At 38.8% G+C, this 16,626-nt stretch overlaps 1 protein-coding gene across 5 annotated transcripts; it reads left to right on the top strand.

Moving 5' to 3' along the window:
* The first annotated feature begins 2,562 nt into the window (after nt 1-2,562).
* Nucleotides 2,563-14,270, top strand: PCLAF (PCNA clamp associated factor). Of its 5 annotated transcripts, XR_006818741.1 has the most exons (6): nt 2,563-2,702; nt 2,977-3,057; nt 6,626-6,788; nt 8,263-8,319; nt 11,996-12,033; nt 13,256-14,270. XR_006818741.1 is itself a non-coding variant. In XM_046008920.1 (5 exons), the coding sequence occupies exons 1-4, from the start codon at nt 2,657-2,659 to the stop codon at nt 12,006-12,008; spliced, it is 303 nt and encodes a 100-aa protein (XP_045864876.1). In that variant the 5' UTR covers nt 2,563-2,656; the 3' UTR covers nt 12,009-12,033; nt 13,256-14,270. The 5 variants fall into 5 exon arrangements, 4 of the variants coding, with proteins under 4 accessions (XP_045864876.1, XP_045864878.1, XP_045864877.1 ...); XM_046008920.1 differs by lacking the exon at nt 8,263-8,319; XM_046008922.1 differs by lacking the exon at nt 11,996-12,033.
* Nucleotides 14,271-16,626: the final 2,356 nt, after the last annotated feature.

Here is a 16,626-nt window from a genome sequence, read left to right as displayed (position 1 = left end):
TTAAAAAATAAAAATAAAAAATAGAGGCGCCTGGGTGGCTCATGGGCTAAGCCTCCGCCTTCAGCTCAGGTTGTGATCCCAGGGTCCTGGAGGCCAGCCCCGCAGGGGGCTCTTTTCTCAGCAGGGAGCCTGCCTCCCCCCTCTCTCTCTCTGCCTACTTGTGATCTCTCTGTCAAATAAACAAATAAAATCTTTTTAAAAATAAATAAAAAATAAGGGGCACCTGGGTCGCTCAGCCGTCAAGCATCTGCCTTCCACTCAGGTCATGATCCCAGAGTCTTGGGATCAAGCCCCTCATTGGGTTCCCTGCTCAGAGGGAAGCCTGCTTCTTCCTCTCCCACTCAGTGTGCTTGTGTTCCCTCTCTGGCTGTCTCTCTCTCTGTCAAATAAATAAATAAGATCTTTTAAAAAGATATAAATAAAAATAAATGTTAACTTCTTGAAGACAGAGACTGTGACAAGATTGTTTTTACAACAGGACTTAGTACATCATATAAATTATGATGAAATTATTAGGTCCTAAAGAATATTCTTGTGGTGCCTGGGTGGCTCAGTGTGTTAAGCCTCTGCCTTTGGCTTAGGTCATGGTCTCAGGGTCCTGGGATCTGCCCGGCGTTGGGCTCTATGCTCAGCAGGGAGCTTGCTTCCTTCTCTCTGTTTACTTGTGATCTCTGTCTGTCAAATAAAGAAAATCTTTTTTAAAAAAATAATATTCTAAAAAAGTATTCTTTTTACATAAAGCATATGTTAATGATCACAATCTCTAGTTTGTAATGTATGTAATGTAATACAATGCCGTTTACAGATTATCATTTATTAAAATGCCCTTCCGCCTGAGCAAAGCAAGCACACCTATTTAACATGACTCAAAGATACTCTTTGGTGTACATTTAGGCAGATACTTCATACATATGTACTACAACTTTTCATGATGCCCTAGGCCTTTGAAATTTTCAAGTTCACACCACACAATTCCCTGTGTTTTATTTAAAGAAGAGCTTCCTTAAAGCATATATTTAAATTAAGAATTTGTGCTAGACATCACTGCTTGTTTCCTAATTTTTTTTTTACCTTAACACGCATTCTTCCCTATTATTAAAATACATACAAACACAGCTGTAGTAATAGACTGCTCGTGTGTGCAAAGGTATATTTGCAATTCTTTCTGGCCGTTTACTTAGCATGTGAACTAAGAGAAAAGACCATCAGATTCTCTATGCTATTCTCATCTCCACAGGAATCTGCGTTATGAGTTTGAATTAAGTAATACAAGCCTTTGTTCAAGCCACTTTAACTGAAAAGGAAATAATGTGTATTGAAGAACGATTGTGTATTGAGAAGGGAATGATAACAAAGAAGAAAGGAATACCCTGGGGCTTGTTGATTTTTCTGATAGGAATTCTACTGTAGACTCCAAGTGTTAGACAGAGCTACAGGTAATTTTCAATACATTTTCTGCTATTATAATACCACTAATAGAATTATAATACAATGATTTTAATAAAATAGATTTTTTCACCTGTTGGCTAGATTCATTAATCTTTTTTTTTCAAGTTCTTTAATTCTAAAACAAAAAGTAGTTGTTGATTCTGTTGACATATTGAGTAGCCTATTTTGTGAAAGTTCAAGCATGATTTATTGGAGAGAATCAACACGGTGCTTACACTTTCAGGATTGTCTTTCAAGTGAGCATTTAACAAAACATATCCCAAGGCAAGCTCATCTGATCACGTTTTATGCATGGTTTTCAGAGAGTGAAAATCACTCCCCAGGGGTATTTTGAGTAATTAGAAGACAGACATAGGGATAGAAAATAGTTGTGAGCTACTATTCTAGCGTTATAATCACTATGTGTCAGGGGTGTACCCTTGGCACATTTGGCTTTTTTTTTTTTTTAAGATTTTATTTTTAAGTAATCTCTACACAGAAGGTGGGGCTCAAATCCACAACCCTAAGATCAAGAGTTGCATGCTCCACTGACTGAGTCAGTCAGGCACCCTGACATATGGCGTATTTTTAAGGAGCTCTGAGACCATGTAGATGTCAGGAAGACCTTTCATTAATTCGTTCCTTTTTACGTGTGTATGTACATACAATCGACTCAGTTTTTACCATAGAAATGGTTTGTTATGGACCTTGTAGAGATAGTTTGAGGCTTTAAAAAAGGAAGTTATTTATTCTGATTTGCATTTAAAAAAAAACTGCTCATTTCAAGTTTCTTTTCCTGGAGTCGATCGTTAGATTTATCCCTGTGGTAACTTTTGGAGAAATGTTATAATTCGCTGTCTCTGCTGGGTTTTCTTTTCTAAGCAGTCCCATTTCCCTAACTCACAATCTTAGCACTCACTCTTGGGGCACCCCAGGAAAAGCTTTAACACCGCCCACTTGGGGCGGCTACGAATCACAGGCTTCTGCAAAGTTGATGGACGGAACGGTACTGAGTCAAGGCTCGCCACTGTCATAGCTGGACACTGGCGATTGGTTGTGGGGGGACGGCGCGGAACCAATGGGAGCGGCTCCCCCGGAGAGTCTGTGGAGCGCGCGGGAACCAGACCAATATAAACTGTGGCGGGAGATTCGTTTTTCGGGTCCTTGTGCAGTTAAACACCCGCGGTTGGAAAGTCAGTTGATTGCTCTCATCTCCTCGAGTTTGACCATGGTGCGGACGAAAGCGGACAGTGTCCCAGGCACCTACAGAAAAGGTGAGGTAGTTGAGCACGGCAGTGGAGGGCAGGGGCCAGGGCTCTCCACCGCCCTCTGAGCCAGGCTAGTCCAACCATTCTGGAAGCTGCGGCCTGGCCTCTTTTCCAAGAGGAAGGAGCGGCACGGACAGGGGAGGGTTGTCCTGCTGTTCTGGATCTCGGGGCTCTTCTCTCCAAGCGGCGGGGTCGGGGACTGTGGTGAAAACGCGGCTCTGTGACTCGAGTCGGAAACTTAACTGCCCTGTTTTGAATGCTCTCCTTTGCCTCTCTGCAGTGGTCGCTTCGCGAGCCCCCAGGAAGGTGCTTGGTTCCTCCACTTCTGCCACTAATTCGACATCGCCTTCGTCAAGGAAAGGTAACAAGCGCCCCTGCAACTCCTGGAGGAACTTTCTCAAAGGGAATCAGGCATTGCACCACAGTTCTCCGGACCTGCAAGCCTCCTGACCCACCGTGGAATTTATTTTCCTGAGATCCTCACACTCAAATTTCTTCCTTGCCTTCTGATATAATGAGGGGACCTAGGCCTCTCGTTCGGTTGGGGTAAAGGTGGGGGTCGCAAGGAAAAGAATCTCCAACCTCGGGGTTAGGGACAGACACGGTTTATCTTCAAACCTATTTTTCCTTTCTAGTTTAGCATTTTTATTTTTAATATTGGCTGATGGCTTTTTCCTGCAAGAGGCTATTTAAGCTCCCCTTCACTAGATTAAGAATTAGGACTATAGTTGACAGTGCTGATCGGGTTGTCTTAGTATAAAGTTTTTGTTTTTATTTCTGCATGTATTTTTGGTTTTGTTGTTGTTTATTTTTTGGCATGGTGTCTGTGTGTGTGTGTGTGTGTGTGTGTGTGTGTGTGTGTGTGTGTGTGTTATCCCAACTACTGCAGCTCCTGATATTGCTTTTGGGACATTAGGAGGGAAAACTTGGCCCATGAAAGAGCTTCACACTGCACCTTCTTTGCAAGGAGAGGTTGAGGAAATACCGTGCCATCTGGTGCCTCATTCCTCTCCTAGGAAGTTAGGAAGATTAATTCCACAAGGCCTAATTAAGAACATACAGCGGAGCACTGTGAAGAACTTCATGGGTTCTTAAGTTAACTTAAACTTCCCCCTGTTCTAAATATTTCATTAGAAAATATTAACTAATTCTCTTTAGATAAAAAGGAGCTGTAGGTCAAAATTTTGAAAGGTGATGAATTTACTGAGAATATTCTATACTCTATACCACTAAATTATGATCAGGGCCACATCTCATTGTCTGGTGCACTGTTGAATCACCAAAGCCGACTGAATAGGCCCTTAATGAACATATGTTGGCCAAATGCACCTCTTAAGGCATTTTACAGATCTCTATTTTTTTGTAAGTAAGCTCTATGCCCAAAAAGGGCTTGAACCCAGGACCCTAAGATCAAAAGTCTCATTCTCTACACACTGAGTCAGCCAGATGCCTTTGCAAATCTCTTTTGGGGTTTTTTTGTTGTTTGTTTTGTTTTGTTTTGTTTTTCCGATTTTATTTTTAAGTAATCTCTGCACCCAACATGGGGCTCAAAATCACAACCCTGAGATCAAAAGCATGCTTCATCAACTGAGCCAGGCAGGCGCCCACAGATCTCTATTTTTAATCAACTGTATGAAATTAGTAATAACTTCATTCTAAATGATGAGGACATTTAAGCTCAGGTTACATACTTTGGTAAAAGTCACACAATTAAATCAGCAGAGCCGTGTTTGAATTTTTTTTTTTTAAAGATTTTTATTTTTTTACTTGAGCAAGAGACAGAAAGAGCACCATCAAGAGGAGGGGCAAAGGGAGAGGGAGAGCAAACTCCCTGCCAAGCAATAACCCTGAGATCATAACCTGAGCCAAAGTCAGACCCTTAACCAACTGAGCAACCCAGGCACTCTGAGCTAGGTTTGAATTCTATGCTGAGCTATATAGGTTGCTGCCATATGCTTTCTACGTACTCAAAGAGTTCCTATATGTGTCCTTTTGGAAAATTAGGAACCATAGGATCACTGTTATTTTTTTTTTGAATATTTATTTATTTTAGAGAGATTGAGGTGGGAGGGCCAGAGGCAGAGAGAAATTTCAAGTGGACTCCACTGCTAGTGCAACCAGACCTGGCTCAAATCTCACAAATCTGAGACCACAACCTGAGCCAAAACTAAGATTCAGATCTTCAACCGGACTGCTCCACCCAGGGGCCGCAGATCACTACTTTTAAAAAGTCACTTGTAGGGGTGCCTGGGTGGCTCAGTGGGTTAAGCCTCTGCCTTCAGCTCAGGTCATGATCCCAGGGTCCTGGGATTGAGCCCCGCATCGGGCTCTCTGCTCAGCGGAGAGCCTGCTTCCTCCTTTCTCTCCGCCTACTTGTGATCTCTTGTCTGTCAAATAAATAAATAAAATCTTTAAAAAAAAAGTCACTTGTACTTTTAAAAAAGATTTAAAAACTTAAGAAGTGGGCGCCTGGGTGGCTCTGTTGGTTACGCCTCTGCCTTTGGCTCGCGTCATGATCCCAGGATTCTGGGATGGAGCCCCGCATCAGGCTCCCTGCTCAGTGGAGGAGTCTGCTTCTCCCTCTGCCCCTCTCCCTACTCGGGCTTGTTGTCTCTCTCTCTCAGAAATAAAATCTTTAAAAAATAAATCAAAAATAAAAACTTCAGAGAGTGTGTATATGTATACGTATATATATGTATATAAATATACATATATGTATATATGGAAGCAACTTTATAACAGAGTTTGTGACAAATGTGTTTAAAGGGAAAGATACATGTAGTGGCTCAGTAATTTGTTCATCTTCGTATACTAATCATTACTTCATAAGGAGGCAGAAATTTTTCCTCTATATTGCTGTTTTAAAATGAAAAAAAAGGGGTGCCTGGGTGGCTCAGTGGGTTAAAGCCTCTGCGTTTCGCTCAGGTCATGATCCCAGGGTCCTGGGATCAAGCCCCGCATTGGGCTCTCTGCTTGGCAGGGAGCCGGCTTCCTCCTCTCTCTCTCTCTGCCTGCCTCTCTCCCTACTTGTGATCTCTATCTGTCAAATAAATAAATAAAATCTTTTAAAAAAAATAAAATAAAATGAAAAAAAAAATCAGAAATTGGGGCACCTGGTTGGCTCAGTTGGTAAAACATGCAACTCTTGATCTCAGGGCCATAAGTTTAAACCCCACGTTGGGTGTAGAACTTACTTAAAAAAAAATCAAGGGGTGCCTGGGTGGCTCAGTGGGTTAAAGCCTCTGCTTTTGGCTCAGGTCATGATCCCAGGGTCCTGGGATCAAGCCCGGCATTGGGCTCTCTGCTCAGTGGAGGAGTCTGCTTCCCTTCCCCTCTCTCTCTGCCTGCTTCTTTGCCTACTTGTGATCTCTGTCTGTCAAATAAATAAATAATCTTTTTTTAAAAATCAAGAATTGGATTTACCTTATGAACTGTACGAACTGAAAAGGAGCCAAGGGCTTTGAAAACTGTAACCTATTTTTGCAGAAACTTTCACACTGCTGTATATTTGCTTTGCCTTTCACAGGTGTTTTAATTAATAACCTTGTTAAGTAAAATTTTGGCCATTTATACTACATCTCATATTAGGAAAAAAATGTCAAAGTTTAGTATGACAATACATAAGACTATTTGAATAGCTCTGCTTGTGGATAAATTATGAAAAATATTTTCCAGTTGTAAAAATTATGTTAATTTTATTTTCCTAGGACAAAGGATAATTTTAACAAAATATTATTATATATTGTATTATAATAATGTATAATATAATACTGACTGAATACAACTTTATCATCTCACATTTTCTAATTATTTTAAGCTGGATGTAATACCACTTAATATCCTGTAGATTTAATGTTAATTGCTTCCCTTCAAGGAATGGCAGTTGTATCCTTAGTTCTTATTTAGGTCCATCTGTTTATATTTTATAGTTGAAAATAAGTATGCAGGAGGGAATCCAGTTTGTGTGCGCCCAACTCCCAAGTGGCAAAAAGGAATCGGAGAATTCTTCAGCCTGTCTCCTAAAGATTCTGAAAAAGAGAATCGGATTCCTGAAGAGGCAGGAAGCAGTGGCTTAGGAAAAGCAAAAAGAAAGTAAGTTTTTATATTCTGGAGTATAAAGAAAATATATTCTTGAAAATAGAACACAAGGGGATATTGAATAACTTTGAAGTTTTGCCTTGAACAGATAAGAAATCACAAACCAGGGTTTTTTAAAAAACTTGTACTACTCTTTTTCTAAGTTACTCCCAAATTTCAAACATCAGTGAAAAGTATTATTTTTACTCATTTCAGTCACTCAAAGAGGATCAGTTCCCAATCAGATGCTACGTACTAAGGGCTATGTTATTAAGCATGAACTTCCTGTCTTTATTCTTTCATTTTTACAGTCTATTTTCTATACTTTTTTTTTTCTTTCAAAAAAAAACAACTTCTATGTTGGTTTATCCAGCATCAATTCTACTAAATCAACTCCTCAAAAAATACTAGTTCAACCTCCATAAGAAATAAATAACCAATGTAGAAAAGTTAGAAAATGGGGTGGCTCAGTGAGTTAAGCCTCAGCCTTCCGCTCAGGTCATGATTCCAAGGTCCTGAAAATAAGTCCTGTGTCAGGCTCCCTCTTCAGTGGGGAACCTGTTTCTCCTTCTCCCTATGCTGTTGCTCCTGCTTGTGCTCTCTCATTCGCTCTGTCAAATAAATAAAATCTTTTTTTTTTAAGATTTTATTTATTTATTTGACAGAGATAGTGAGAAAGGGAACACAAACAGGGGGAGTGGAAGAAGGAGAATCAGGCTTCCCGCTGAGCAGGGATTCCCAACGCAGGGCTCAATCCCAAGACCCGGGATCATGACCTGAGCCAAAGGCAGCCGCTTAACGACTGAGCCACCCAGGCACCCCAATAAATAAAATCTTTTAAAAAAAAGAAGATAATTAAATCTTGCTTTTTAAGCTTTTAGTGTCAGAAATATGCTGATGATAAATATTAAGCAAAAATTCTGCATATAGAACTATAGTTTTTATAGTGTAAAAACATGTATATAAATAGACCAAATATCAATAGTGATCATCTCTGGGTAAAAACCTCTCTTCATATTCATTTTTATTATATTATATTTATTATAATATATATTTATTTTAATAAATATATATTATAATAAATATTATATTTATTATATGACTGGAGGTATGGGGGAATGGTGAGCATGGGTGGACAGATGGTGCCATGTCACTGTCATTATGATGCCCCCTGGTTGAAGACCCTGCTAGGTACTTCTCCTGCATGAGCCGGGAGCCTATGATCCAACAGCACACCAAACAGCAAGTCTGACCCATGCCACAGTGACCAAAATAGGCAAGGGGATGGTGGCCAGGCTCAGTCTGTGACTGCTACTTCTGGCACTGATCCTATCCACACAGATTTATTCACACATTCCTTTAACCAGCACACTGGGTCCTCTGAACCCACAGTGTCCACTGTGCCCTGTAGTCAGTAGCCATTCCGATGTGACAAGGAAAACACAGTCTTCATCAGATCTAATAATTCCACTCTTTATTTTACTAACAGAAACTGTGAGAGTCCCCAGTTGGACTGACTTACAGAGCGTCTGAAGGATTTGACGAGGTAATGAATGCCAATATTAAATCTGCTGGAGTTTCACATACAAGAATAAAGAGAGACATTGAAAATTAATGATGTGATTAAATGTAGCTTAAGAAAAATGGACACTTGGGGCACCTGGGTGACTCAGTGGGGTAAGGCCTCTGCCTTCGGCTCAGGTCATGATCTCAGGGTCCTGGGATTGAGCCCCGCAACGAGCTCTGCTCAGCGGGGAGCCTGCTTCCTCCTCCTCTCTCTCTGCCTACTTGTGATCTCTGTCTGTCAAATAAATAAATAAAATCTTTAAAAAAAAAAAAAAAGAGGGGCGCCTGGGTGGCTCAGTGGGTTAAAGCCTCTGCCTTCGGCTCAGGTCATGATCCCAGAGTCCTGGGATCGAGCCCCGCATCGGGCTCTCTGCTCTGCAGGGAGCCTGCTTCCTCCTCTCTCTCTGCCTGCCTCTGTCTAGTTGTGATTTCTCTCTGTCAAATAAATAAAATATTAAAAAAAAAAAAAAGAAATATGGACACTTAAAACTCTTGATAATAAGAATAATTTCACCTTGGTCTAGAGAAAAGGGATAAGCTGTGGAATAGAAATTGGGTTTTTACTTTGATTCATTAAATTTAGGCCATAAAATGATTAGGTAATATAAAAAGGTTCCAGGATTCTATCTATATGTACATTGGAAGGAACCACCAGGTGTTATTGTAAATCCTCTGTTTATTATTTCAGCAGTACTATTTTAATGCTGATATACTCCACATAAAATTTTACATTGTTAAGTTTTCATTGTTCTCTCGGGAACTCTTTCCTCTGGAGCTTTGGGGTTGACATTGCATGTGACTTTATGTAGTAACTGACATGTTACAGGGCAGTGATGTTTTATTGGCATCTACTACAAATCTAAGCATCAGTAATTTTTTTTTCACTTTTTTTAAAAATTTCTTTTCAGCTTAAGAGTATTCATTGTTTTTGCACCACACCCAGTGCTCCATGCAATACGTGCCCTCCCTATTACCCACCACCTGGTTCCCCAACCTCCCACCCCCCGCCCCTTCAAAACCCTCAGGTTGTTTTTCAGAGTCCATAGTCTCTTGTGGTTCATCTCCCCTTCCAATTTCCCTCAACTCCCTTCTCCTCTCCATCTCCCCATGTCCTCCATGTTATTTGTTATGCTCCACACATATAAGCATGAGTAATTTTTTAAAAATATTTTATTTATTTGACATACAGAGATCACAAGCAGGCAGAGAAGCTGGCAGAGAGAGGGAAGAGGGAGAAGCAGGCTCTCTGCTGAACAGAGAGCCCGATGCGTGGCTCCATCCCAGGACTCTGGGATCATGACTCGAGCCAAAGGCAGGGGCTTTAACCCACTGAGCCACCCAGGTGCCCCAGCATGAGTAATTTTTGCATATACACTTAAAAGTCAAGTGACAGGGGCATATATATATATATATATATGATTTATATATATATATAAATATATATATATGATTTTATTTATTTGAGAGAGAGAGCATGAGCGTGAGGAAGAGCAGAGGGAGAGGGACAAGCCGACTCTGTGCTGAGCGCAGAGCTGGACGTGGGGTTTGATCCCAAGACCCTGAGATCATGACCTGAGCTGAAATCAAAAGTTGGATGCTTATCTGACTGAACACCCAGGTGCCTGGAGACTTGCCTATATTAAATTCACAATTCTTTTGTGCTCTCTCTATGAATACATTAAAAAAAATAACTTTATGAGTCAGAATAGCTACATTTGGAACACTTTCTGTATCAGTATTTTTAGATAGTTAGAACCTCGTCCTAAATCTAGGTGTACTTGATTCTGGAAAGTAAAACTTTTACAACTGCCTTGATGTACAGAAAGCTTTCTAGAAATAGACACTTTATGAAATTTTTGGTTCACATGTTCATACACTGATGCTTACATGTTACAGTATCCAATATGGCCACAGTAGGCTTAATAATTCTTTTTTTAATTTTTTTTTATTTTTAAAATATTTTATTTATTTGACAGAGAGAAATCACAGCTAGGCAGAGAGGCAGGCAGAGAGAGAGGAGGAAGCAGGCTCCCCGCGGAGCAGAGAGCCCGATGTGGGGCTCGATCCCAAGACCCCGAGATCATGACCTGAGCCGAAGGCAGAGGCTTTAACCCACTGAGCCACCCAGGCGCCCCAGTAGGCTTAATAATTCTTAAACCACTATTTGCCGTCTTTAGAAACCTATAGGGGAGCAACCAGACCCAATAGATCTCAAGCTATGAAGGATCTCTGGATGTGAGTGAACATTCCCTTTGTTTCATATCTGAACACTGTACATCTGTTTGGGATTGTACAGTGTGTTTGGAATTGATTTCCATTGGACACAAACTAAATAAAAATAAATGGCTGAAAGAGCAATTAAAACAAAGTATTTGGATATAGAAAAGGATTCTTATGTATATAAATTTTTAAGAATTCAATACTGTTCCTAAGATCATTTAATAAATGTTTATTGAGTGCCTACCATCCATGTTATAAGATATTTAAGTTTTTTGTTTGTTTGTTTGTTTGTTTTTAGAAATCTTTGCACCCAATGTGGGGTTTGAACTCACAACCCCAAGATGAAGAGTCACATGCTCTTCTGATGAGCCAGCTAGGCATCCCTGTTATGAGATATCTAAAAGAAATGTCAAACTCTAGAGCAGTAACTAAATTTTAGACTTTGTTGCTATGTCACTATTACGATTTCTGCCTTCAATAAAAATCAACAATGAATGGGATACATTTTTAGATAGAGCCTTTTAATAGACTTGCTTTCATGATCCTGTAAGTTTCTTCTAGTTCCAGGTCACTGTCTGGCATCATTCTTCCTTGTTCTTTCTCATTCTAATATGACAGACTAATAGTCAATATTAGCTCTAGAATATATTACAGCCCTCTTGAATTATTTGTGACTTCCACTAAGGAAACAAAATATTTGGCAATATTGCCAAATATGGCTATACCATTGACCATTACTGATCATCGTAACAATAAAATATATATTACAGGTTTTCAATTATATGGAGAAAGAATACATGTATATTTTCATAAAGGACTTTGATCCATGGTGTACTAAAATTTGTGACATAAAACTAGGTAATAACGGTTTATATTATTCCTTTAGACCCCTTTCTTAGATTTGTTTTTGTTTAGGAGAGTTGTAATTACCTCTTTATTGATAGTATATCAATAGCCTTATTTTTTTTTTAAAGATTTTATTTATTTATTTGACAGAGAGAGAGATCACAAGTAGGCAGAGAGGCAGGCAGAGAGAGAGGAGGAAGCAGGCTCCCCGCGGAGCAGAGAGCCCGATGCGGGGCTCGATCCCAGGACCCTGAGATCATGACCTGAGCCGAAGGCAGCGGCTTAATCCACTGAGCCACCCAGGCGCCCCAATAGCCTTATTTTTGATAGTAGTTAACAATTATCAGAAGGACTTCTGCTATAAACTCTCTAATTTATAACCTGAAACATGGCTACTCCTACAGCTTTATTTTTCTCACAAAGGCAGGGTAAACTCCCTTTACTTGCATGGGGGTGGGGTGGAGTCAGAATCAAGAAAGACTATGTGCGTAAAACCTTGAATAGAGCTATGATATATAAACAGCAGGTCCTTGCAAAAAGGAAGCTTGGCTCATGATAGTGTTCATTTGTTAATTTGATTTAACTTCCAGGAAAATACAATGAAGTCCTCGTGGTAATCTAATAGTAGGTAAGTCAAATGATAATCTCATACCCGGTCAGAATACCTTTTACTTCCTTCTTTCACTACCTAGCTCTATGACCAATTAGGCTTATGGGATCTAATTTGAAAACTCCTCATTTTATTTTTTAAAATATTTTATTATTTATTTATTTAAACAATTTTTCAAAAAGATTTTATTTATTTATTAGATAGAGAGAGCATGCACACACATGAGAGAGAGCAAGAACAGGGGGAGAAAGAAGCAGACTCTATGCTGAGCAGAGAGCTCAACATGGGGTTTCATCCCAGTACCCTGGGATCATGACCTGAGCCGAAGGCAGATGCTTCACTGACTGAGCCACCCAGGTGCCCTGAAAACTGCTTATTTTAGAGTAGATTTCACAGATCTTCAGCAGCTCCAAAAAAATCCTGATTTATGGTTAAGTTTTACATAGACTTTTCTCTATAAAAAGTATAGTGAATACAGAATGGCTCTGGGATAATGTAAATTATTTTTCAAAAGCTACAACTACCTTGTACCAATTTAACCAATTTTGAGATTTTTTTCCAATTAGGTAATATGTTTATATGGTTCAAAAGGATATACAGTCAAATATGGCAACTTGCTTTGTTTTCTCTGTTCACATGGATTGGTTGATTTTTTTTTTTATCACAAAGTTCTTTTTTTTTTTTTTTTAAGATTTTATTTATTTATTTGTAGGGAGGGATGCGGGGAAAGCACGAGTTGGGGAGTGGCAGGCTGAGGGAGAAGCAGGCTGAAGGGAGCAGGCTTCCTGCTGAGCAAGGAGCCGGATGTGGGACTTGATCCTGGACCCTGGAATCATGATCATGACCTGGACTGAAGGCAGAAGCTTAACTGACTGAGCCACCCAGACATCCCTATTATCATGATGTTCTTGCTGAAGGATTATACTCTTTATCAATTCACTTAATTGAAAGAAGATGCTATAGAAATAGAGATTCCCTTTTTAATAAGAATGGCAACATATCCTAAAGGAGAAACAACGGATATGACAAATTAACAGGCAAAATAGTTAAAGATTTTGTTGCTCTAGTACTTGGGATTTGTAGGTGTTTGTCAACTAATGGAGTTTAATTTTCTCTCATTTCTATTCACTTGACCAGACACATTGCACTATTAATGGTGATGATTTATATAGGTTGATAACACTTTTTTTTAAATAGTCGATACTCCAATGACTATTGAAGTTCTCTATTCTTTCCACAGAGCATGTCCTTTGCCACCTGATCACTCAGATGACGAAAAAGAATAGAACTTTCTTAATTCATCCTTGACCAATGTCTCCTGTTTATTATTCTAGGATGTAAATGCATAAATGTATTTGTTCTAATTAGCTTTGTTGAATAGGCATTTAATTTAAAAAATGAGGCTTATATACAGTTACTCTAAAGCAAGTGATTATGATATTGGAGAATTTGTAAGATTAATTACAATTACTTAGCTTAGTATTCAGTAAACTGCAATATTTGGTTTCTTTTACCTGTTGTTATTAAGCTTCTTGTTCTTGCTAAAAATTATTCATTGCATGGTGTTCTAATTACGAATCTGTGTTTGAGATTGTTTAGATCTTTGTACTTCTGCCATTTTTAATGGCATTTGATAATTGGAGTGGTGCCATACTTTTGTTTCTTTTATTTGCCTTAAGAAGCAGAGTTAGGTTTTTGCACATTAAAAAAATTCAGTATTAATTAAACTGAACCTATACCCTCTTCAAGAAAGAGGGCCAAAGATGCAATGTTGAAAAAATTTGGACGGCTATGTATCTTCTCCGTCAGGGCAATTTGGCCTGAGGGTTTAAACAGCTGATAAAGCTTCTAACAACAACAAAACGGGCGAAAATACTACCATAGAATTAGACAGGAATATTTCATAGACTACACTAAAAGAGAGAAATTTTCCAAGAATATGCATTTGATTCAGTATCATAAAATATTACCCTTTGGGCCTATAATTTTAAAGTTGGAAATCGATAAAACATGAAAGGCAACATACCATAAATCCAGATATCTGTCTAGAGTCCTTAGAGCTACCATTATACATTTTAAGATAACCAGGGGTATAAATGAAGGGGAGGATATAATATAACTTAGTAACTGATATTCTTACTTTCTCATCACATTTTTTGCTCCCTGACCTCCTGTTGTCAAAATTAACCATGTTTTAACAAGTATGTTTTGCTGAACTTTGTTTTTAATAAATGAATACTTATTTTCACAATAGACTATTTGTGTGCTTCCTGAGATTATGTCCTACTATTTTTTTCTTACAAATACAAATTAGTGAAAAAAAAAATACAAATCAGTGCATTATTCTGATTTATCAGTTTTTAAACTAAGTTCTGATGATTGTAGATTATATTTTTTGCTTTGTCTTTTAGAGATGGATTTTTTTTTAAAGATTTTATTTATTTATTTGACAGACAGAGATCACAGGTAGGCAGAGAGGCAGACAGAGAGAGAGGAAGGGAAGCAGGCTCCCTGCTGAGCAGAGAGCCCAATGCGGGGCTCCATCCCAGGACCCTGGGATCATGACCTGAGCCGAAGGCAGAGGCTTTAACCCACTGAGCCACCCAGGCACCCCCGAGATGGATTTTTTTTTAAGATTCTATTTATTCATTTGGCAGAGAGAGAGACAGACAGCAAGGGAGGGAACACAAGCAAGGGGAGTTGGAGAAAGAGAAGCAGGCCCCCTGCAGATGCAGAATGAGCCCCAATGCAGGGCTCATTCCCAGGACCCTGGGGTCATGATCTGAGCCCAATGCGGGGCTCCATCCCAGGACCCTGGGATCATGACCTGAGCCAAAGGCAGAACTACTGAGCCACCCAGGAATCCTTAAAGTAAAGTTTTGGTGGATCTGAAACCTGATTTGCTATTTTTCATTGATGGAAAGAGAAACTTTATGGTGACGTGTCCATAGACACATCATAGACCCACATAGACCCACTGAGTCTAAGTCTGATATGTAATTGTTTCTAAAAATTTTGACTTAAAGAACCTACAGTCTTTCCAAATATACAACATAGGATGACTCCCTGTTTCTCCTGAAAACTGGATCAAAAGTAAAATTTATATATTAAAAAGATAATTAAACTTGTTTCTAATTTTGTACCCTTCACATAATTAATCTGGCTTTCCTCTTTGAATGGATTATTCAAATTATTAATACTAATATTAAATATTAAAAAATAACAAAATTAACAATATTAAAATAAATATTTCAAAATTTTTAAATAAAATAAAAACAATATTAAAATAAATATTAAATTCCTGACCAATGAATAAAACTTTTCTGGAATTTTTGAACATTGTGGGGATCATATGTATTTTATGTTTACCTAGTTTCACAAAGGAAGAAATATACTATATTTTAATTTTATTTTTAAAAATATTTATTTAGTTGAGAGAGAGCGAGAGAGAGAACAAGTGTGTGAGGGGAAGAAGAAGCTGACTCAGCTGAGCAGGAATCCCCATGTGGGCCTCAATCTGAGGGCTCAAGGGTCATGACCTGAGCTGAAGGCAGAAGCTTAACTCACTGGGCCACCCAGGCACCCTGGAAGAGCAATACTATCATGAAAGTTGTACAGTGTGCTTGCTCAAGGAGTTATTTATGACAAATGCTTATCATTTTTTTTAAAGCAGAAAATGAAACCTAAATTAACCACACCTTTCCACATGTATATATATGCTGCTTATAGTTCTCACTGTACTTACAACGTGTCGTGGTAATTCACTTTTGGAAAAATTAAAGGTTCAGCTGGACCTTGATCCAACCAACATTGTTATAATGGTTCTTTTTATCTTTGAGAATGGCATATGGGGGTGGGAAAGATTTTCACTGAATCAAAACCTCACTGAACAAGAAGTAATCTTGCCCAACTCAAGCCAATTACAGCTGTTCATTAGGTGAACTATTTTATTAATTGGCAACTCTGTGAAAAATGTTGGGAATTAAAATTTTGAATTTCTCTAACTGCCCTCCTTCTATTCTTGGTTTTGTCTTTGAAATAACTCATAACAACTTATTCCTTCCACATTACAACCTTCATGTATTTCAATATAGCTGTTACATCCTAAGCTTTCTCTTCCTAGGGCTAAACATTCTATAGTTTATTTCACATGTATCCTAAGTGGGTTTCTCTAAGCCCCTTGTGTTAGGAACTGTGGGTTTTGTGTTGTATATTGCTTAGGCATTTAAGTGGCAAATTTGACTACATGTCTTCTCCAACTCATCCCAAGTATTCACTAACTGATTGACTCAGTTTTGTTATCATTTTTTAATAGATTTTATTTATTTATATGACACAGAGAGAGATCATAAGTAAGCAGAGAGGCAGGCAGAGAGAGAGGGGGGGAAGCAGGCTCCCTGCTGAACAGAGAGCCCAATGTGGGGTTCGATCCCAGGACCCTGAGACCATGACCTGAGCCGAAAGTAGAGGCTTATCCCGCTGAGCCACCCAGGTGCCCCTAGTTTTGTTATCTTTTATATTTGGAGATGTCAATGGAACTCTAAGTATATCTGAATATTAATTACTTCAGGAATATTTAAATATTATTGAGTAACAGTATTGGGTTTTATT

This window comes from Meles meles, chromosome 6 (genome assembly GCF_922984935.1).
Source record: "Meles meles chromosome 6, mMelMel3.1 paternal haplotype, whole genome shotgun sequence".
NCBI classification, from domain to species: Eukaryota; Metazoa; Chordata; class Mammalia; order Carnivora; family Mustelidae; genus Meles; species Meles meles.
The sequence above is the reverse complement of the archived record's forward strand: the minus strand, read 5'-3'. Positions and strand labels throughout refer to the sequence as shown.

Bases quoted from the DNA above. Each gene is read 5' to 3' on its own strand.
- PCLAF (XM_046008921.1), top strand. From the start codon at position 2,657: ATGGTGCGGACGAAAGCGGACAGTGTCCCAGGCACCTACAGAAAAG. The intron at 2,703-2,976 runs GTGAGGTAGTTG...GCCTCTCTGCAG, and splicing joins CCCAGGCACCTACAGAAAAG to TGGTCGCTTCGCGAGCCCCC. The intron at 3,058-6,625 runs GTAACAAGCGCC...TATATTTTATAG, and splicing joins ATCGCCTTCGTCAAGGAAAG to TTGAAAATAAGTATGCAGGA.